Source organism: Tinamus guttatus, unplaced genomic scaffold (genome assembly GCF_059628265.1).
Source record: "Tinamus guttatus ecotype Peru unplaced genomic scaffold, ASM5962826v1 Tinamus_guttatus_pri_ptg000394l, whole genome shotgun sequence".
Lineage (NCBI taxonomy): Eukaryota > Metazoa > Chordata > Aves > Tinamiformes > Tinamidae > Tinamus > Tinamus guttatus.
In genome coordinates this window covers 1,208,651-1,232,481 of record NW_028288928.1, presented here as the reverse complement: position 1 = coordinate 1,232,481, position 23,831 = coordinate 1,208,651, and the positions used below count along the sequence as shown (strand labels likewise).

Genomic DNA, 23,831 nt, shown 5'->3' with positions numbered 1-23,831 from the left:
ACGTTTCTGCTCAACACAGTGAGTTGATTAGAGAGTAGATGGCCTTTTAATGCAGCAGCTGGTTTTGTATTGAGATCTGGCTAACTTCATAAAAATTCCTGAAGGGAATGTGTGAGTGCCTCCCATTCGGAAGCACTTGCCAGAAGAGCTCCTTTGCAATGCTCACAGCAACAAAACCTATTTTCTGCTTGACGATGGGAGGGAAAGCAATGGCTTCCATTGGGGGTACCTTGCTGCATGGACAGGGGAAAGGAACTTCAGTGTATCCGGCCCTGATGGGACTAACTATGTAGTCTAGTCCTCTTGCACAAGACACAGGGCTTATTTTAATACTCTTAACTGGATTTAATATAAATAAATAAATAAATAAATTCTTATTATCCTTTCTGGATAATTAAAACAGTGCCAGCCATGTCTTACAGGATTTTACATCTTCAGAATGGAAATCTTTTGTGTTCTTCTGCTCCCTAAGCTGAAAACCTCAAGGTTACTCTAGGCTGTATTTAAAAGGTCACAGTATATCCTTTCCTCCAACACATTCCCTATCAGCACCAACATGCTGAATTTATGCATTATTCTATTAAAAGGTGTACCTAAATTCCAGAGCAAGCTTGTTTGGATATCAAAGGCAAATCCATACAATAGGTTTAGCATCACATTGTAAATCTTCTTCTCCCAAGACAGAAAGAAAAAGTTGTAGAATCAAAACAAGAATATGAAACTGGGGAGAAAAATAAGAATATAAAACTACTGAGAAAAAGGCAAGAACTGGCGAAAGGAATCTATTTTTATTAGTTTTACTGAATCATACGCCTTTTTTTTTCTATTGTGATAAAAATTAATAGTATGATTTCCATTCATGTGAATAGTGCAAAACTGAGCCCACAAGTCATATTTCGATACAAAGGAATATTCAGTACTAAACAAGGCAATAATAATGCAATACATTATGTTGCTTCAATTCTACCCTGTAGTGACACTGCTGTATAGAAAAAATGTAAAGTTTTTTTTATTCTTTTTTTTCATTTCAGTTTTGCATTCTGGCTGCAATACCAGAATTTACAAGAATTCAAAATGAAACACTGAAGCTTCATTCATCATATGACTCCTGTGAACATTTCTCTATAAAAGTAACTTCTAAAATTTATACAGGAGTAAATTTATAAGGGAGTAAATGATTAGCAAAACTGCTCAAAGCATCATTGCATTGATGAAATTAATGAAATTTTGAATTAATGAAATGATTAATGAATTTTAGGATTTGTAAAATGAAAGGGAAATAACATCTAGGCTAACCTGAGTGGGGTTACCTGAGATGGGGACTTGGAGTGTAACACATAAAAAGGGGTGTTGGGCTTACACCTGAAGGAGGTTTTTATACAACAGCTAAGAAAAAGCCCAAACATGAAAAGCAGGAGAAAGTGTTGTGGGTCTTCTTTTGAACTAAATGTAGGCATTTTAAGCACTGTCTCAGAACCTCTATAGCATGAAGCCCCTTAGAGCTTTTACCCCATGTATATATATTCTGTGACTTAAATAAAATGCTGGATGATGTAATGATAAAACATTATGCATTTCTTGTGTCTCACAGATCCTCCATTTGGTTAGCACCTGTGCAAACTCCACTTCCATCTGTTCTTATTGAAAATTTCCAAGTCTGAAAGACATGAGGTCAGGATCTGTTCGCTGTGGTAATCCACTACAAAATATGCTTGGAGCAAACCAAGTATGACTTGATTATTTATCATTACTACTACACACCTTCTTACGACACCACTATGGCAGTTTATTTCACTGCACTAAAAACTATGTGAAATTAGAGGATGAGTTGATCATATAAGAAAGATGGAAAGTATTCCTTAAAAAAAACTGAGGTATACACTTCAAAAGAGTCTAAGCAATGAAGACAAAGCTGATTTTTTGGTTACTTCTCTTTTTAGGCTATTTTTGTAGTTGGAAAATATTTTACCACAACGTGGAGCACAACAAAGTGTGCAGGCTTTCACACTCAGCAGGCTTTGGAGGCAATACCTTCAACTGCTCCTGTTGTGAGAGGGAGCTTCAGAGCACAAATTCAAAGCAGTGTTGTGATGTTTAATAAAATTAATAAACATGTTAGACTGAGCAAGTCCACTGAGTCCCACTCTTTCTGGACTCAACCAATATCTGAGATCAGGCTTCTCCTTAGAAACCCAGTGTTTAGTCAATTTGTATTTTTGATTTTACCATAAAGACACAAGGATCAATTTATTTGGGAAACATATACTATCATAAACTTGTAAAGCTCTTTATTGAGTTTCTTCTAGAGTAGACTGAAAAATCAAAAGTGGAAAGGAAGTGAATAAAAGGCACAAATAGGAATTTCTGTATAGAAAGTGCAGGGACATTGCCTTGGCAAAAGAAAGTTGAGAAAATGTACACATGGAAGAATAAAAGCCTTATTTTGAATAGCCCTAAGACCATGTCAAATCTCTCCTTAAGTAGCTGAGTATTAAATTACTAAAGGACAAAAGTGAGGAAAATTTAAATGAAATAATCTGTTACAGAAGTATTAGATATAGAAGGCTTTCCGTTTAAAAAAGAATATTAAAATTGTCCTCACTTTTGTCCTTTCGCTAATTAGAGAGCAAGTTTCAGAAGAGCAAAAGTGTTCGTTCCCCTCTGGGTTGTCCTGAGAGCAGCGCTGGGGGCTGTAGCCTCCAAGGAGGCAACGTTCCCTGCTGCAGGCTCTCCGAGACGTGAGAGATGGTGTGTGGAGATATTGCATTTTCTCCCATGAGAGCTGTGGTCTCTCCCACTGCCAGAGGAAGAAAGGGAAACTTCGTGCTGGATCGGCCTGCTCTAACAGAAAGCTAAGGTTATTTCCACCTCTGCTCTTAGCCTGCTGGCTCTAATTAAAATGGAAGATCTTTAGGAAAGGGAATGTATTTCAAGAGTGTTTGCACAGTGCTTCCAGTGAGTGCCTGATTTCACCTGAGGACATCTGTATTAAAAAAAGCAGTTGAAAGAGATTTGATAATCCTCATCTGAGTTATTTTACCTTGTAGAGAATTTGAGGGATGTGAATTTACCAAGCTCTTTGGGTTCCTGGCTTTCTAATCTCATGTTTCCCCACATTCAAATGCCTTGTTTCATAGGACAGCATCTGCCTCCTACTCCCCACTTTGCTAGGATGAATCATGCAGTCCCGGAAAAGGTCATGGAGCTAAACTGACATCATTCATTAAGCTTGGCAAAGAAACCCAGAACGCCACCCCACTAAAAACTGCTAAAGGGCAATGAATAGTTGGTTGCAATCCTTGGGGTTCATGGTCCCAAAACTGCAAATACCATCAATCTGTACCTTGTAATCTATTTACAGACTTGGTAGCTCTGACTTGGGCTTTTCAGTATCCCTCACTTTAGTTTTTGCAAAAAACAAACAAAAAAACACCTGCAAGACTATAGAATGCCATCATATGGTAATTTCAAGCTCAAAACAAAGTCTCCACTGCATTTGCTTCTCACAATTTGCAGGTTCTGTCCAGATAGTTCTTAAAACAAGATAAATCAGCATTACTAGCTCACTGGTACCCTCATGTGGACAGAAAAGGCATTTGGTCAAATACAGAAAAATATGAAACATTTTGTCAACAGATATATATGGGGGGGGGGGCGGAAAAAAAGTCATGCCTTTATCGCAGAACAAGAACTGCACATTGTTGGGTACCCAAGTGCCTTTCATTCTAACACTTTAAAATGCGACCAAGGAAAAGTGCTTGTGGATATACCCACCAAAGGCCTGGGTAAGTGTCCCAACGGTTCTGTAGCTCTACCTCAGGCATAGATAAAACAACACAAAATAAAATAGAGCAAAAACTGCTGACAGATGGTAAAAAAAGAAAGAGGTCATTTTTGTTGCTTGTTAGCCATTCACGCAGACAAAGATGTAAAGATTTCTTCACAAAGCTAGTATGAATTTAGGTATCGAAGTGCCCGTGAGCAATATTTGCTGCAAAATGAGAGGAAAGAGTCCAGAGGCAAGAGAATTGCAGTCACTTAATTCCTTAGACCTTCATATGCAGACAGAAACATAAAAAAGCTCATCTGACACACATGAGCAAGACTGTATCTACTTCACGTTCCACGTTTACAACAGACAACATGTATCCCAATGAAAAAAAAAAAACCCTGCCTTTCATGAATGAAAAAAAATCATATCTATGAAGAAAATAAAACAAAGCCCTAAAAAAACTCAAGTTATAAAAGCTATTCTGTTTCGACCATGCATTTTGCAGCTTTTTGTAGCAAAATAATTAACTCTAAAAGATGAAATATGGGAGTTATTGCTAAGCTTACCTTACACAGGGAATCTACAAGGGTATGTTTTCAGGCTAAGAGGATTCCTTTCATTTCCAGAAATACTTTAATAAATTATTTTAAAAACGTATCTATTTTTTTGCAATTAGCAGAGCAAGAGTTTTCACAGAAACTACATATACCCATCATCTCAATATAAATTTAAGAAAAATAAACTAAAGGGTAAGTTTTAATTTACTGTTTATCACTCTGTAATGGCTTTGTAAAAAAAAAAAAGGATAATTTCTTAGATGTTACTATCTTTCCATTTAAAGTGTGGACTTTAGTTAATTGTGCAAGTCTGAAGACTGTATAGGAGGTTTCTTTTCTGCTACTTAGTTCAAAGCAAGCAACATGCTATTTTTTAAATTCCACTGACTGGGACTATATATATCCTGTACTGACAGAGGAAAGAAGATGACTCCTGCATCTTTATTTTATATCTAACAAAAAACCCAAAAAGTACCTACTAATTAGAGAAGCAAGACTGTCAGGAGAGAGGAATTCTACCACAAATCTTGAAAACTGCTTTGTGACTGTTGTGACCTTTTAGCCTTTTTGTAAATGTACTAGAAATACAAAACTTGGCATTACTAATTAGATACCTTATTCTGTATACTTTTCAAGCCATATTATCTACTATTTAGTTGACTACGATGGACATTGCAGTAACATTGCGTTTAAAACTGCATCAAAGTTACTCCAAAAGATAAAAAAAGAATGAAAAACACTATTAAAACTAATGAAATTGTCACTGTTCCTCTTGATCCTCCCAACTTGATCAGTAGATGAAACTGGGCTGATAAAAAAACAACTACTTCTGACCATAAGATGGTGCTGTTGTTACTGTGTTGGTAATAAAAATGGTATGGGTAAAGCAGTAAGTAACCACCCAAATGTGCTGTTGGATATAACTGCTTTCCTTTACCTTGGCTTTTATGGAAGGCATCTGCTGAGGTCCAATAGCAAGAACATGTCAGTTGTTGCAAAAGTCTATAAAATTACAGATGATCTTGTAGAAAGGGAGCTCAGTGTGGGAAAAAAGTGAAAGAACTGTTTTCTGCCTAATAAACTTCATTCACAATTGAGATATCTGGACGCCTTAATATTCAAGCCATTTTCCCATTTCCTTATGTTCTGTAAAATTGGTTATTGAAATTCATGAAACAGAAATAGCCAACAGAAATAAATTCAGCTGTGAACAGAGACGGGAGCTTCCTAGCTAAGGTGCAGAATTCAAATCCTCCTAGAGCACACTCAAGTTCCTGAAAGCAAAATGGTACCTTCCTGTGCCACGTGCTCTAGGTGACCCTGTGTGTGCAGGGGGGTTGGACTAGATGATCTCTAGAGGTCCCCTCCAACCTTAAGGATTCTGTGATCCTGTGATTCTATGATCTTCTCCAATCACTAACAAGAGTTAAAAATTCAGTTGTACAATCCTGAATATTACCTCCATGTTGCAAAGGTGATCATACAAATTAGCCAGTACAATAATATCTATGTACATACAGTTGTGCATGCACAAGATACATGCATGTGCTGCAGATCTGCAACATCTATTAGACATTCCACAGGAGAACATGGTTATGTTGAGGCTCTTGTAACTGTGCTTGGTTGGCAGAATTTTCAAAATCAGTCAAAGACACTAGGCTGGGCTTAAGGCATCTTCCACCTACGTTCCACATTTCTAAAGTGCAAAGGCTATTAATATATATTTTCCAAATACATTAACCCTGGAAAAAAGAAATGTTTTCCTTTAAAATTAATTTTACTACCTTGCATTTAAAATTGCAACTAAAAATCAGAATGAGACAAAGAAATAATATTAAAGTGTAATGGAGTTTGGCAAAAACACAAATACTGCAAAATAAAGAACCAATGAGCAACTGTAACTACAAGGGTAACAAATAAGCTTTCTAATTGGGCTATTGATTTTTTTTCTTCAATTAAGACATCTATTCCACTTTTTGTAGGCACATTCTTACCTCACAGTGTTTTTTAACCCAGCTCTCCCTTGCCCCTCTCCCAAGGGGAGATTTGTGTGCAGCGTTTTGTTAAATGCTTTTCCCTTCGGGTTTGGCAGCAACTCCTACCTGCACGGGCCGGCCATCCTCTTGGCCGATCATGTTCCTCCACTCCTGCAGGGAACGCTGCAGGCTCTCGAGCCCGGTCTCCCAAAGCCTCACGCCACCTCCCATGTCCACACTGACCAGACCCACTTTGCCCAGGGGTGCCAAGAGGGCGTCTGTGTCCGAGATCTCGGAGAGCCACGATGTATATGGAGAGAGAGACTCTGATCTGAAAAACAAGAATGAATGTGATTTATCTCAAAGCTGCAATTAAATAGACCTTGAAGAGTGAGGGTTTTTCTCCTAAATTTCTGTAGTAAGATGAAAATTAAAATTAACTATATTCCCATTCCCAGAGTAACCATAACCACGTCCTGCAAACATACTATTTTATCTGAAATATTACACCTACTGAAATTGGTGAGACTGAAAGACACGTGCATCCAGGTTGAAAGGGAACGTGCTGCACGCTACACCCCATCTGTCTTAAGGATATCAATCCTTAAAGAAAATTAAGTGCTTTAACTTTTAGAAAAGTGCTTTAACCAAAGTTTGAAACATTTATTTAAAGACAGCACAAATCTGGGTGCAGAGAATCTTAGACCGGTTTAAACAGGCAGTCAACTTGCAGACAAGCACTACTGAAACAGGGGTCTAATAGATATGATGGCAAATTTGCATAAAGTAGAAAAGATTCTTTGTACTTTTTCAGTACTGTTAATGGCACACATAATGACTTGGCAACTGTCACTAATTAATATGAGGCTCATAATTGTGGAAGAGAAAGGAAGCAATAACACTTGGATTCAGGAAAACACCATTAGGTTGAAGCCCTAATGAAATGAATGGAACTTAATTATTTAATTAAAACTAACCACATGTGTAAGTGTTTCCCTAAGAGACAGGACACTTTCCTGGCTGGCTTGAAAGCTTATGCTCAAAATGGGAAACCAAAATAACTTCCTATGTCTTGTTTATTAATAAGAGTTTGAAATTGAGAATTAGCATTAGAAAGAATATATATTTTAGAAGACATTTGTAAGAAAGAGACCACCACGTAAAATAAACACACATGCCTCTACCCAAGCCTGAAACTGTCATGCAATAACTCAACTGAAGATAAGACATCTTAGCATTTCACCAAACTATTGCAGAACGGAAGAAAGCATTTAAGGTTCACCTAGGTTTATTCACATATATAAAAAGTCTCCTTATTTATCACTTCTAATGGGGTTTTTGTTTTACTTTGTTTTGTTTAATCAAGACCTCTGCTTAGGTTTATCTTGTGGTAACTAGCTTAAATCCTCATAATAGGTTAAGGCTCACAGTGCTGAAGTCTGGCTTTAGAATTTCTAACAAAGTCATTGTCTAAAGTGTTGTTCTCTCTCTATTAATGCCATACATTTCTGAATGATTGTACATGATGCAGGCCAATGGATCGACTATAAAGTGAAGAACAGTTTTGAAACAAAGATGTCTTCCTTAGGAAGACTGTGTTAAGGTTGCAAAGAAATTGAGGAAAGACACTCATTATTAAAAACAATCCTTTTTTAAAGAAATTAATTTTTTCACAAATTACATATACTTCAAAGACTGGAGATAAATAATTAATAATTTATCAATGCTCTATGACTTCAAAAATTTGCCATATGATTAATGAAGTGGAATTCATTTAAAAGAGAATCAATTAATAGCCAAAGATAATACTGAGTGGACAGGATTAAAACAAAATCAGTGTAAATTTCCTGATGTGTGGGCTTCATATACATACTCTTTACAGGTGGGTCATCAAGACTCTTCTATTTAAAGAAAAAACCTTTATTATTCTTATGAAAAATTATTATTTATAACCCAAACAGATAATTTTAAATCATAAAATATTTCTGAATATGCTCTGTAAGAGTGATGTTAAAATCATGCAGAAGCCATACAGACTGACTTTTTGATCTATTTATCATACAAATTCTTGTGAGGAAAGGAATGCATATCTTACAAAGAGGAAATTAAAACACAGAGAAGCACAAGTGATTTGAAAGGTGAACTTCATGTTGGAGATCATCCTGCCTGTCTCTGCTGGGTACTAAAGATGCAGAATATGGAAAGAGCCTAAAATGATGGCAAACAAAAAGTCAAAAAGCAGAGGTTAAAGCAGGTGAATAGCGGGACGGGGAAAAGGAAGTGAAAAGGAAAATCAGAAGACAAAGCTACTTTTGCTATTAACTAATGGCTGCATATTCACTGGTATCAGCTAGTATCTATTTACTAGCTCTACAGGAATTTACAAATTCCTGACAAACAATATGCTACTATAGTTGTAGAATGTTACACATTGGGTATGAATTATTCTCACAAGACTCAGCAATCTGATATGGAGTAGATACTGACTTTCTACCTCAGAAGAAATATTTGCTTATCCTGAAGTAATAACATACACTAAATTTGCTCTGCTCTTCCTGTAAGACAAGAGGTTGCTTTAATCAATAAATCATTACCTAGGAATAGCAATGTATTTGATTTTCTTTGAGTTGAGATCTGTTACTTCCAAGTATCCAGCAGCTTGTGGAGGAGTGACATCTGAAAATCAACAAACACATTATTTTCCTGCTGCATGATTAACTGGTTATTGCATTTGCATTTAGCAGATTGGATTTAAGCATTTCATTATACAGTACCTGTCAGAAAATGATAAGCTTTCACTTTCAACACAGGAGTGTGTGACTTGCAAACATTGATTTGTTTTTTTTTTCATTATGATACTGAGCAACTAGGCAGCAAAACTGCAAACGAGCAAAGTATTTGTACAGCAGAAGTCAAAATTACACACAAATATATTCCTACTCACAAAAGCACCAATCAGGCATTATAGCAATCCCTAAGTCACCATTTTTTCTGTCATAAAATATAACACCAGCTGTATGCCTGACTTAAAAAGGGTATTGAGGAACATTTCAAGACTCTGAACTATAATTCCCACCTGAATATTACTCCAAGTGTTTTTGCCTTTCATTGAACCACTTTTCTTGAAGATAGATTCCAAGTAAGCAATGACTTAAATAAATATATTGTAAGCAGCCCTAGACTATCAGGCATTTACTATGTAGTTTATGAAAAGGTTTAATGACTATCTATTGCTAATACTATAGTCCCTACCTCAGAAGTACATGAGAGAGTGTCTCTGTGTGCGCCTGTGTGTGTGTTTGCCTCTCTACACTGGCTTTTGCAGACAGGTGAGTATAATCTGCCTGGGTGCAAAGTGGCTTTCAGTTAGGAGCTGGAGTAGCAGGGCTAGATTTTGCAGAAGAAAAACAGAAGATTGAATTACACTGTGTGGTATGGATACAAAATATCATTCCCAATAGATGAAATTCTAGACTTTCCTCTAAAACTGCCTTTCACTTATTTGAGCTGAAGGAGAGTCTGCAGAAGTGCTGTGCTTGCATACAGCACACACAGAGCAGCAGTAACAGCAAAGATCTAAGGGATCTAACATTCAAATGAGGGAAGAATAACTCACAGGAGCACCCCATGTAGTACCTACAGTAGCATATCTGTTGGTAATGGAAAAAATACAGGTTTGTGGGTGACATAGCGCTTTCTGGTTTTTCCTAGATGTTATTACTGTTTACTAATGTGTTCTTTCTGTGTGTTAAATGCAGAATAAAATGCACACAAAAATTCTGATGAAGATCTAGAACATGCAGATGATAGTGAACAAGAAGGGACAGAACCATAAAATCAGCATTAAAAAATACTCTGATAGATTAGAGAGATAAAACAAATTCACCAAATTAAATTAGGAAAAGAAAAAGGACTGCAGAATAGGAAGCTAAAAGGGTAAGTAAATGTTTAAATGCAGCACAGGAAAAACTGCCCAGGACTCAGCATGGAAGTCAAAGATCTTGCAATGACCAACATGCCAATGATGCTATGCTGCTGCCAGAGTAGAAAAAAAAAAGTCAGGCCTTATATTGAGTGTATTAATACACATATTAAAAATATGTAATATGTAACAAATATAAAGATATTAATATGATCAAAATAAGTGTAGTGACTATTCTTTTGCTGAGGACTGAGGGAGGACAGCATCTAAGCCTAGTGCTGGGTATCAAACATAAAGGAAAATGTAAACACACAAGATAATCTCAAGGGTGACAAAGAATGAAATGAGAAGTTTAGAAAAGATGGGTTGTTAGGACAAATTTAAGGGATTAACTTTTTAGTCTTAAAAAAAAACACACTGCAGGAAATAAAATAAATGCCCCAGCAGTATTACCCTAATGAGGTGGAGGTAAAATGAATAAATCTGCTTCTTTTATGGAAATAAAAGACAGAGAAACATTGCAATAGGCCACTCAGGGAAACTCAAGAAACTCTCTCAATTGAGATTTTTAAGGATAAAGGTTTGACAAACATCAGTGAAGAAAAGTCTAAACTTGTGTCATCTTATTCCGATACAAATAGACTAGATGACGTGTTTATTTCCGTAACTCTGTGCACTACACTACATACTGTTCCAGTAACTAACAGACAGTATACACTCAGCAATAGTCTGTTATTTTTAAATTCATATACGGAGACTGCTGAGACGCAAAGTAAATATTTGCCATCAAGTAGCCCTGATTTTCTATAGCTTTGCTTTTAGAGAAAACGTTAATATTTACTATTAAATATATCTGTTGGATTCTGCCATGATCTTGTCTGCATTTCTATTCTGTGGCCGTTTATCTATCTGTATGTCCTGGGGGAAATTAATAGTTGTTACAGTTTCTTTTTCAGGCGTAACTACTACCCTAGTTTACAGTTCCAATAAAACATAAAGGAAACAATCTCTTTGCTTGTTGTTCCTGGAACAGCTTTGGTAATATGTATTGGAGCGTGCTAGAGTTTGGCTGAGTACTTTGAAGTATTAATAGAAACGGAGGGCCATGTGCCAGAACTGACCAGTTGTCCAAGATGATGGGGAAAAAAAGCCCGACAGATAAGCAAACTGAAGCCAGAACATTAAACAACTTCTCAAAGCCACATAATAAGTCAGTGCAAGAACATCAAGGGACTGCCACGTGCTCCCTTCTGCGTAACAAGACGCCTTTGCTTCGCTCTGTCATCTCCCAGGAGAGAATGAAGACTTACACAACCTATTTGTACATGAATTTGTACTACAGGTTTCCAGTGCAAAAGCAACAACACATGGGGACTGTCTGCAGGCGACCCTGTGTTACGTGGCAGTCAGGAATGGGCAAGGCCGCGGTCTCCAAGGCGCCACAGCAGTGTAGTAAGCAACTACGGGTAGCCGTTACACCTACAGTCAATTAAATAGTCTGTGAATCAGTAACACTGAGGGACAAACTCCAGAAGAAACATCAGCCTAGCAGAAGGGGTTGCAAATACTGGATTTGAATCAGGCACAGTAAGAACATGTACCTTATGGTCTATCATCTCCTTTCCTCTCCCCTTTTTCCTTGGAAAGGGGTTGGATTCCTGCAATAACTTGAAGAGCACAACAATGACAATACTAGGTCCCTGCAACCTAATACCCTGTCTCAAAGAGTAGCTAAACCTTAACAAGAACTGCTCAAGATATTCAGTATTTTCTTTCAGTCTCCAACCACTATTCAACCAGGAGCTGGATGCAGTATCTATAATCTTATTTCTATGTGTTTGTTAACCTCCCATGAAAGTCAGGCATTCCCAAGAATGCATGTTTCAGCGTTCACAACATATTTTGGCAAGGGGTTTCACATGTTGATTCGTTCTTGGGTGAGAAATCACCTCTTCGTATTTGTTTTGATAAAGTTCTGACTAGCTGCATCTGCTGCTCCCTAGCTCCGGTAGGGATGCATTATGAAATTACTGCTTTTTCCATGTCTCAATGCCATGTGTAGAACCCCACTATATGCCCTTTTATTCATCTTTTTTTTCCACATTCAGGAGATGCAGCCTGGTCATCCTTGTTACCCTTGTCTGAACTTTTCCCAGTTCATTTATCTCCCACCTTGAGATAGCGGACTAAAATCACACAGCACTAGATTCTAGAAGAGCATGGATCTAAGGATTCTAGAAGGGTACGGAAGCAGCCCAGAACTGCACCCAATACTCCAGGTGTGGCCTCACCAGAGCTGCGTAGATATTACTTTACATTTATCTATATGGAATTCCATCTGCCATTTTATTGCACAGTGAACGTTATAGTCCTGTAATTCTTCACAGTGCACCCATTCTATCATGAGTAACAACACCCAGGATCATTAGCAAACAGTGTTACTTCATTGTTCACTTTTCTAGACTTTTCATGGACATGCTGAATAGCAGGACTCCACTCACAGTTCCTCCTCCATGTGGAAAACTAACCATGCACTGAAAGTTGAAAAATATCTGAAATCCTGAAAAAAAAAGGCTGAATAGAAGACATAGAGTCCTGCTGAGGTCTAACTTAATCATATCAGTAAGTTCAAATTAAACATGATTCGGTTAAGATCAATTTCTGCAATTCATAAATTCAAACGGGATTTAGAAAAGAAAAATCAATGATAATGATCTTAAAGAAGGCCTGGAATCTTTCAACTTAAATGGCCCCAAAGCACATTACAAACTATACCTCCTAAAATCTTCTATAAATTTAAAGCTATCAATCACTATTAATGAGAAAATTTCACTATAGTTGAGGAGAAAAAAAAATTGTTCAGCTGATATAAACAAAACCGCTCAGCCAGACAGAAGCCAATTCTCACACAGAAATTCACTCAGATCACTGGTATCCAGGCTTTTGCCCTTCACGAACAATGATGTCCTCTGGTTTTTAATTATACTACTCTAGTGTTATAAATTACTTATATACCACAATAACTTAAAATATGTTTTTATAAATACCTAAAAATCTCCGTTTTAGGTCTCATTCGGAAGCACCGTATCCCTCCTTCTCTCCCAAATCAGTGAACTAATTCAATGAAAACTTAGAAGATTTCCCTTTTGAATTCTTACACCATCCACAACCTGCCTGCAAAAATTGACCAAATCTGATCATTTACTAGTTTATGAAGTGTGACAGGATTACAGTTTGAGGCAGTTTAGTTTGAAGATATGCACAATTACTCTATGTTTCACTCAGCTTAAACTTCTCAAAAGCTAACCTTTCCTTTGCAAATCTGGCTAGTTCCATTTTTCTACCCTGTGACTTTGCTTATTTGATCATGTAAATCATTGTACAAATCAGTGTACAAATGGAGGATAGTTTTGCTGTATATGAATGATGCTCATGCTCTTGGACCAGAGGAGAACTAAAAAGCCTGTGTCTCTTCTGTTTGGAGAGAAGGCAGAGGGCAGATGTGAGTGAGGTTTACAAAATTTTGAAGGAGACAGGTAAGATGCATGCAGAACTGTTGCACACCAAACCCTGCAATGTTAGAAGCAGGGGCACTTTTGTGTTCACCACAGAGGACTGAACTTGTGAACTTGCTGTAGAGACAGACAAGTTCAAAAAGGGACCAGACAAATTCAAGGACAACAAGTCTGTAAAAGGAGATTAAAAGGCTGAGGCAGGAATGTCCCTTCCAACATCCTGAATAAAGCAACTGTCAAGGTTGAGGAAGTATGAGGGGAAATAAACTGAACAAAGTGGCTGGGCTCACGTGCACTCCCTAGTTAGCCTCTCTTATTGCCCCAGAGGGCAACAGAAAATTGAGCTAGGCAATTGCTTTGGCAAATAAGGCATTCCTCATTATTGCAACCTGTGAGTTTGTGTGGCACAGTGCAGAGGCTGGGAATACTGGTGCAAATTCCCTGTTGAACTGGCACAATTGCACCTCTGCAGCTGCTTCCCACAGTGAGCAGAGTGAGATCCCATCTACTGGGATACTCATGATATAGGCAGCCTGCTAATTCCTCAGAGGTAAAATTTAGCATGCTGAGGAAGGTCTGAGTTAATTTTTAAGTTAGCAAAATGTACGTGATTACTGTCTATTCTCAGGTACTGGTGTTATAATTCCTTAAAAATGCTTTGTAAAATTTCACAAGTGATTGCAGTTTAAAAAACAAAACCAACTGCGTACAGTTGTTGCAGCAGAAGTATATGAACCTCTTACCTTTTGGGTAAATGTCTTTCAAAGGCACATTTCCAGGTGCTATAATTCTGACTATTTGATTAGAAGCCAATAAAGTTACACAATTGGTTTGTTTTGCAGCTCCTGTTTTCCTCCGGGCTCCGTAATAAAATGAATCAGAAGGAGAAGTGTGTCTGCGACTCAGAGAGGAGTTTCTTTTCCAGCTGTACACTTCACTGGGAGACTGCAAGAGAAATGGATTCCACTGAACAAAAAGCTTCCATTACCGAACCTATAAACAAACTTCTCTTGCTGAGTTCCACTTCACATCCAGTTTCAAATCAGATGTGAATACTGTGGTTACTTCTCATGTCATTACAAGGAAAAGACCTGCAGTATTTTGTCAGTAAAACTACCTGTAAAGGAAGGTCAAGCAACTGACCACCTACATAAACTTGTCAGTCAAGCTGATGATTTAGAGACAAATCAATATATTTTTATATCAAACCAGGAGTAGAAAGTATTGAAATAGGCTCACCTGGACCTAAACTAATAAAAGGGTTTAATGTAGTGAACTATTACCATAATCTAAGTTCTCATTCTAGATAAGTGCAAATTCTTTGAGATATTGAATCCAAAAGCAGACACTATGGCTCAGGCTCAGCAACATGTTCAGACACACAAACGTAGGCAGGTATCGACATGTGAGCCAGATGCTTCATCTCCTATACAGACAATAGGACAAATAGGATCTGATCTTAATACCTCTACGTTTGTTTAGCTTAGCACTGCTACTATAAATAAGACCTTGCACATACATAAACACCTACACCACCAGCATCTAAACCTAGTGGATTTAGGGGTCTGAATCTGGTGTTTATTTCCACCCTTAGTATTGAGGAGTGTAGCATCCCCAGCAACCCCTCTTCTAAGCTGCCTCCTTTGCTTAATAATGAACTCACAACTGTTTTTTAGAGTACAGATTTAAAAAATAAAGAGCAAGTATAATCAATCTGGTTATCTGAATCACATAAAAACTAACTGCAAGGAAACAGGAATGCCTTACTGTAAGTGGTATTCTCCTGAAAAATTTTGGATTTCAGTGGGTTTTTTTTCTGTCATTCGGCTTTTCCAAAATTCATTCTGGTTAATAGTGAAATTAATTCCTACCAACATATTATGCAAACATGACACACAGTCACCTATTTCATAAGCATCACCCTCTTCGTGTATCACAAAAACACTCAAAGAATTAAATGCGCTTCATTTATGTCTTCTGTGTTTATCTCCACTCCTTGCGACAGCCCTAGTCAGTAAGCTGTTAAGTTTCCTTTCCTTTCTGGTCCTTTTCTATTTATGTCACTGGATTTTTGGAAACAGGGTGACCACAATTACATGCAGTGTTCATACTTAATCACAACATTAAATAGTGAAGGGGGGTTATAGCTTTGTCTCCATTTTCTATACCTTGTTTTTTACTCTTGAATCCAGAGTCCTGTGGGATGCTACATACTGAGCAAAAGTTCACCCTGAGTAGTCCAAAATGACTACCGTTTTCCAAAGTAGTTATATTTTCTTAAAAATCTATAAAAGCACATTATTTATAAAAATAATCCTCTAACCAGCAATATCTGAAATTTTCCTACAATTAATTTTGTCTGCACTTGATATTATGTTGCCCAGTTCCTTCTTTTTCTTCAAACTACTCTGAAGTCCTTTCAGATTAGACTATCACAACAAATAAAATACATTCCCCAAATGTATCATTTACTGTCATTCTCTTCTTCCTTCCTATGATTTGGTAAACAGGTACTTACTTGGTTACAGAATAAATGAGATCATATTACTTCATTGTATAATAATGTTAAGTATTTACCAAGAGGTCTGGGAAACCAATGACAATAGTAGCATAATTATGTTCATCTGAGAAAATCCTGTTGGGGGAGCTGATCTTTTGTCCCACAGCTGCACTGAGGTTTTCTGAAGATAGCTGGTCACTTGAAACTGCGTGCGGCACACACAGTTCTGACGCTAAACAGGGAAATTGAACAAAATGAAAGTCATTAAATCCAGATGTGCAGTGGGAAACAACGTTAACTGTCTGAGTGCTGAGCACTAATCATTGCTGTTATTTTGAACATCAATTTACTAAAAAGCAGAAAATCTGATTATACCACACAGTAACACATAAAAAAAAGTCAGGAAATAATGTTGTTAGTAAAGTTAAGTGCTTATTATCAGGAAATACTAGTTTTCTGGTTGCTTGTAAGACTTAATTTTGTCCTTTCCTATGCAAATGAGGGAGGAGGCCTGTGCAGGAGAACAGCATGTGATTGTATTATTAAAGAAAGATGGAGAGAATGCAATTGCACAAAGAGGCAGAAGGTAGGTGTGCAGGTAAGTGTCCATCTGACATTTTCTGGCAACTGTCTCTGGCTTTGCAATCAAGTATTTATGTTATTTGTAAGAAATTTATGGTAGTAATGACCTAGTTCCCTTTCTTTTTAAGCTAGGGAAAACTGAATTTTATTCTATGCAAATCTAAGAACTCTTCACCTTACTGCAAATAATCAACACAGTCAGAATCCAGTATCTTTAGCTCTTTAGCACGTACTGCTTCTCTTGACTCAAAACATGATCTCCTTTACCTGGCAGCAGGACAAAGTCTTTCTTCCCTCAGAAAACAAATGGGCTAGTGGTTTGGGTCAGTTGAAAACCCAAACTGGTTTACAATTTCTTAATTCCTCTCCACAAGTTCTGCCTCAAAGCTGAAGATGTTATGTTCTGACTTTGGAGAATGATTTGGAAAAAGTTAAGAGGACTTTTTATATTGAAACATTTAATTAAAAAATAAGAGTATAAAAACAGCACAAAAAGCAGGTAGCTATTAATTGCTCACAAATACTTCTAGATTGGAAATTATAACAAGGTTTCTAGCCATCTGAGGAATGATATTCTATAATGGTTTGTAAATAAGATAGTAGGAGGAAGGAAACGACTGCTTTCTGATGGAGCTTGATAAGTTGCTGGAGTAAACTGTACAACAGATAAAAAGGATCCCCTGTATTTAAAGTGCGATAGGTCCTTGGTATTCGATTTGTTGTTGTTTGTGTAAAATAAACCTTATTTGTTGTTTGCCAATAATATTTACTTGTTTAACGTTTACACTTTGTTAATCTTATTCGTCATACTTACATTTGTCAGCCACAAGGACAAAGAAAAATTTTGCCCCTTTAATACTTAGGAAGTGGTTTCTCTATTTTTCTTCTCCCTCTTAGACAGACTGTGGATAGGCCAAAGCCTATAAACTATTGGTAGGGTGCACGTTTACTTCTAGTGATATTAAACCAGGTAGACGAAAGATTTTGTGTACCTTGACCAAATGCTCAAGGTTAAAAATGCCATCATATCTGAAGGTTGACATATTCTCACAGGGCAGAATGATGACTATTGGAGGTTTCTGCTTTTTTTCTGTAGCCTAAGACAGGCTGCACTTCTTAGCATCATCTATGAATTTCACTGAACAATCTTCCCCTATTTTATGATGTAGGTGTGATGGAGTTGGTGGCCTCCTACACACTTTTATAAATTGTGGCTTTTGCTCTGTATTAAGAGCATGCCAATTAAATGTTTGATGAATATATTCTTACCTGTTTGAGTGTCTTCTAGCTTGTCTGAGCGTGTATAGCACACCCACAAGAGTCTACAGACTATTTGTCCCTTCTATATCTATGTTCTAATTCCCGCTTAGTTGTCTTCTGTCCTTTTCCATCCTGTATCCTTGTGGATCTCCTAAAAGTCCATGACTGAGGCTAATAAACGTTATAATGCAACAGTTATTTTATTTAAACACCCTGAAGTTTGAACACAAGATTTGTCATGCTTCATGGAAAATCTTTATTAACTGAATGTGTTCAGAGGAGGAAAAAAATCAGGAAGAAGGCTACCCAGACCTTTAAAGTAAAGGATCCATGTTTGTGCAGCTGCAAACATAGATGTGATTTAAAAAAAAATAATAATAAAGCCAAGATTGTATTCAATACCTGTTGTTAAGCCAAACCCCATGTCAGCAGGTTCTTCACTCAGTGCATACAGCTGGCAAACTTCACTGTCTTCCTTTTCCATATGGGCACGCTTGGTTAAAAGAAATTTCCTGTGAAGGATACATGTTTATTTTAACTTCTGATTAAACTGTAACTCTAAACAAGGACTTTAATTTTCTGAAATAACAACACCAATCTATGTTTATAGAGGTTATCAACACCTTTTTCTAAGACTAAATATGATTTACCAAACATCTGTGAGATAGAAAGAGGTAAGCCAGCCAAAGGCAGATTTGCTTTCTGGTAACTCTTTGAACACTTCTATTTGCCGTGTGTGTATATAAAATAAGAAAGCAAAGTTTCCTTCATATGACTATGAAGTTAAAGGAAGCAGACAATAATCCTGAATGACAGAGCTGTATATACAAAGCAAATCCACTAACATTCTCATTTCTAAGTATCAATATCACCTCCTAAAAACAGGAATTAACATGCACACACTGAAATCAATTCTAAAAAACTTGGATAGGCACATCCTTTTGTATTTTCTACTTTGAATGCCTACCTGCACTTTTGCCAAATGTGCATCTGAAATACCAACTGCACATGTATAGCCATTCATGCAAGCCAAAAAAGCAACTTTTGTGTCCCGTTAGATAAAACGGTGCATGTAAACACTGAAGGCTCAAATATTCATATTTTATTTGGCATTATACAATACATGGCACATGGTCTAAGCCCAGAAGTGAATCTCCTAATCATAACCTGAACACAAACAAGAAATAACAGCGTAAAGAAAACCAGGTTTAACTGACCGATTTGTCTGGTTTTCCACCAATAGCCACCGATCTTCAGCCACTAGGAAAACAGATTTGAGATTGATTGGAAGGGAAATAGTATGAGTTTGACCCTCCAGTACATCTAACACAATAAGGCGGTTTCTGTAAAATTGGAAGCCAAGAAAACAACAGTTAGATGGAGGTGTGCATGAGTAGGTCCATTAAAAATCAATGTCACAAAAGCATGTAATTTAACTCTCACCCTTCTTCTTTGTAGAACACCAGCCAGTTTTTGTGCGAAAACTCCCGGCACATTTTGTAGCTGCTCTATACAAAAATAAGTCGTTCAGCAGTTAGGGTTTGTTAGATGAACCTCAGCGAGTTTTCCTCACTTCTCTAAAAGTGTACCACATTTTTCCTTTACTGAAAATCTCTCACTACATTTATTACAGCTCAAAATGCTATCTATCCCTGCTGTCCCAAGTCATATAATTGCAGCATAATTGAGTTTATTTTGAACATAACCCTTTGTAATTAAATGTTCTGTTATTCCCAGGTCTATAATCAAAGAAGGATTTTTTTAAATGTTCAGACAGTATGACTTATTTACATATCTATCATCATTCTACAGCTTCTATTTTCAGTTTAAGGCATTTAAATATATACAGGAGGGAAGGATTAGGGCTTAGGCCCTAAGAACAGTAGGAGAAACTAACCTGGATCATTTTTTTTTTCCAATATTGAGCTTTAAGTGACAAATTAATTTGGTATACTACAGCTAGGTGCTACTTCTCACCGTCTCCTCCTTGCTGCTCCACCAAGATGTTTTCCTGGGACTCTCTTGAGTATCTGGTAAGAGCAAAAGCCGTCGAAGGGCGCCACTGTTTGTATCCAGCAACAACACAACGTTACTCTGGAAATGGAAAGCAGATCTGTGTTCATCTCAAGCCCATTTTAGAGACTACATCAAATCTATATGAAGCAAGGTTGCAACTCTAGCAATCCAAGGTGCTTTGAAAAGATGACATTGATTTTGCTGGAAATGCTCTTGGTTCATTTCAAAGTTGATGGACAAATTTAACTTAAGAGATAAACACCTACTAAAAGGCTAGAATCGTATTTCCATTTTCCCATCATGTTTTATCTTAAAACTGACAACAATTTTGCACAGGCTCTCTAGAAAGTGGGCTAGGACAGCTTACATACTCAAGCTGTAAATCACACACAGCAATCCTTAGCAGGCAATAACATGTAAAAGACACACCAGTTTTGTTCTGCCATGTTACTACTTTGTTTTTATATGTTTTCTTAGCATTACTCTGAGACATCTCTCACGTATATAAAACTGATGAAAGGAGAAATGGCTCACTATTTCTCTCATAGCTCATGCTTCAGATGCCCAGGAGACTGGGGTGCACGGCATAGATGAACGCACCTGACATCCCAAATACACAACTTGGTGACCCAGCTTGGTTGTAGGTTCATTTGAAACATCTCATTTAGAAAGTACCACAGCTGCTCCTAATGTGTTTAACCAAGACTTCCAGAGAACAATCACTCAGGGCCAACCTTAACTGCACCAAATGAAATTTAAATTGTACAAAAGCCCAAGTTAATTAAGCCCTGGGATGAAATTTTTGTTTGTCTTTCAGGGAAATGTTAGGTTCTGCAGGGACATTAGGTTCTGCAAGGACTTATTAGAAGTAAGCTGTCTACATATAACATCTGCAGTAACGCACAATAAAGTGAAGGGAATAAAATGAATTCCCACAAATTCTCCCAAATAAAACAGATACAAACAATCTGAGTCACTGTGTTTTTGTTCTTTTTGGGTACACTTGATACTTTCACTAGGATTATTTGGGAGAATTAACTTTTTATTTTTTTAATAATGACAGTCCTTTAAAACTAAATATGGTAAAGCATTTAAAATATTACCATGTTATTCGCAGCATTTGGGATATTCAGCTGGAATTCAGTACTTCCAAAAAAAGCACTTTGTGTTATGTACTTCAAACCAAAATTACAGAAGTGTGGCTCAGGAAAAAAAAAATAGTAGTGCAGGGCATTTGCCTTGGATTCTGGTTTTCTGCCATATTTTATTTATATAGTTGTGCCACTGCACTGCTGAACCAAAGAAATGCATTAGGCATAGATAAAGAACACGTATGAATCAATCATGTTCTTTCACTTAGCATTAAATTTATGAGAGCAGTTGGCAGCCTCAACAGCCTCTCCCCTCCACCCCTCTGGATGCTAATGGTTTCCTTCTGCGCTAAGTGACTGAGGTATATTCTGCCTGTGTGCAAGAATAGATGTTTGCGTCACTGGCAAACACATCCCAAAGCAGCCCTGGCAGCGCTGCAAGGGGGCTGGGAAAGGGGCGGCTGTGCAATTCCGCTGCGTGTGCTCTCCACTGGGAGAAAAGCAACCTCTGGGCGACCTCCTGACCCCCGTGTCTGGAATTCCAAACTTTGGACAGATGCAATAACCAATCTCAAGCAGTGGGCCTTTATTTTTAGTCGCTGCAAAGTCTCCCTTTCCTTGCTGCTGTTTTTATTTTAGCAAGTATTTCCCTCTGAGAAGTCCTGAAACCAAACAGGGCTGTGATTTCACTTTGCTGGTATGGGAAGTTGTTCTTCGTGCTCTGGTAGAAAGAGCATTGGGGGAAGGAATCAACTTCAATTTCAGAGGAAGAGAATATAAAGCATCCAGTTTAACCCTCTTGTATTCTATATACTCTTGCATTTTCTGGCTGCTTACACTCACAGTTTCACCTTATCCTGCACTTGATGCTCATGTCCCACGCAAACAAGCTCGCAAACACAAACTCATCTTCACTGAAGCCGATTCTTAGCTTGACACCTCTGTGCAGCGTGTGCTCTCTGTGCCTCCCATCCTCCTAGCACCTTCTCTACAAGTGCTACCCAGTGACCAGCACCTATGGGTGACAGGCATGTAATACTGACACTGTGACACTAGTATAGAAATGTATATATTGTTCATTCAGTTAAAGCATGAGAAGTCTGTGCCATGATCTATGGTTTCAGGTTCAATTATAATGCCCTTACAGGTGCGAAAATGCATGCAAGTAGATTACAGACATTTTAATTAATGGGAGCACAGTCCTGCAGATTTACCTGGGAGACTTGGTTGTACTAGAGATTTCAGGAAACTAAGGAAAGCAAAAAGAAATATGACCTTTGTGTTTACAGAAAGGAAAGGCTTCACCTTACATAAGATCCCCAAAAGATGTGAATTTAATAATGTCAAACTGTTTTCAGGAAAACATCCTTCTCCTGAAAGCATATATTAGAATGCAATGGAGACTGGAGGGAAACTGAAGCACTTCTCTCTCTTCCCACACCATTTCCTGACAGCAAAAGATAAAAGTGGAGTTAAAGGATGCTGGCAGGACACTGCCCGGACATGGCTTTACACTGCAAATTCCATCTTGCAAACAAATGACGGAAGGTTTAGGAAGCATCTCTCCAAAGTCTATCTCTGCAGTGTGACAGAAAAGGCAGAGTGACAATAGGCTGTGCTCACTATGAAGCTCAACAGACACTGCGTTCAAGAGAGCCTCTTACTCCTGCTCCAAAAAGATGTAAAGGTGGCTTAAAAACAAATCAATCTCTGATTCAAACTATTAAGTTAAACCCTCACTAGATTTGTTTTAGCAAAATTTTATTTAGAAGGACAGGAAGGAATTGTGGTCTTTCATTTGATTTCACTGGAAGGCTCTACTGAATCCACATGGATATCACCTTAGAAATAATAAAGCACAGACACTTACTTGAAGAGCTACAATATCATCTCATCCTCCTAAATATGATTATCATACACCTAAAATTGATCTTTTTATAACTTTCTAGTAACATTCATCTCAAAAAAATCCTTATTAAAACAAAAAAAAAGGAAAAATCTTTAGCCTTTCATAGTGCCTAATCAGTGCACTATGTTTTTAAGGAAATAAATGTCAAGTGGGCAGCTTTTTTCTGAAAATAAATGCACTTTCTGATTTCAAATATCAGTAATATTTCTTGACATTGCAAATACATATAGACAAATCACTAAAGCATAAGCTATATCATTTACATTGTACTTGGCTGTGAAAGTCTCTTTGATACATCCTTCAGCCCAGGTAGCTAATCCTTGGGAACCTGCCTAGTGACAAAATATACCACTGATCTACCTGTACTAGTCTACCTGTGCTACACATCACACCTAGCATAAGGAAGGATGGCAGTGGCCATGAACATGACAACTGACCTATACTTTGGTTCCTCATTTAAAAATCAGTACCAAATAAATTACTCATGTACTCCATGAACATGAACATAGGAGAATCATAGTTCATCATTTTTTTTCTGTGCAATCTGCTCACTTAGATTATACAAAATGTCCAGAATTACTTTTGGGCAGTGTTCTAACTATATACTGACTTTTTACAAACAACTTTGCATTTTAATAAAATGCATTTTCATACTTGATGAGCAGAATCAATCTTAATATTAATTTTGCATAAGTTTTAAAACAAAGCATTCGGAAATATTATAATTACTA

The 23,831-nt window shown here is 37.3% G+C and overlaps 1 protein-coding gene across 1 annotated transcript in view; it reads right to left on the bottom strand.

The window, feature by feature from the left end:
* Positions 1-23,831, bottom strand: part of VWA8 (von Willebrand factor A domain containing 8) — a 158,804-nt gene that overhangs the window by 26,735 nt on the left and 108,238 nt on the right. The window contains exons 30-37 of the mRNA XM_088530943.1: positions 20,062-20,178; positions 19,528-19,592; positions 19,302-19,427; positions 18,487-18,596; positions 16,320-16,474; positions 14,486-14,687; positions 8,900-8,981; positions 6,432-6,636 (exon numbers count right to left, since the gene is read on the bottom strand). Of these exons, the coding sequence (XP_088387069.1) occupies positions 6,432-6,636; positions 8,900-8,981; positions 14,486-14,687; positions 16,320-16,474; positions 18,487-18,596; positions 19,302-19,427; positions 19,528-19,592; positions 20,062-20,178 (1,062 nt within the window). The remainder of the gene's footprint in view (positions 1-6,431; positions 6,637-8,899; positions 8,982-14,485; positions 14,688-16,319; positions 16,475-18,486; positions 18,597-19,301; positions 19,428-19,527; positions 19,593-20,061; positions 20,179-23,831) is intronic.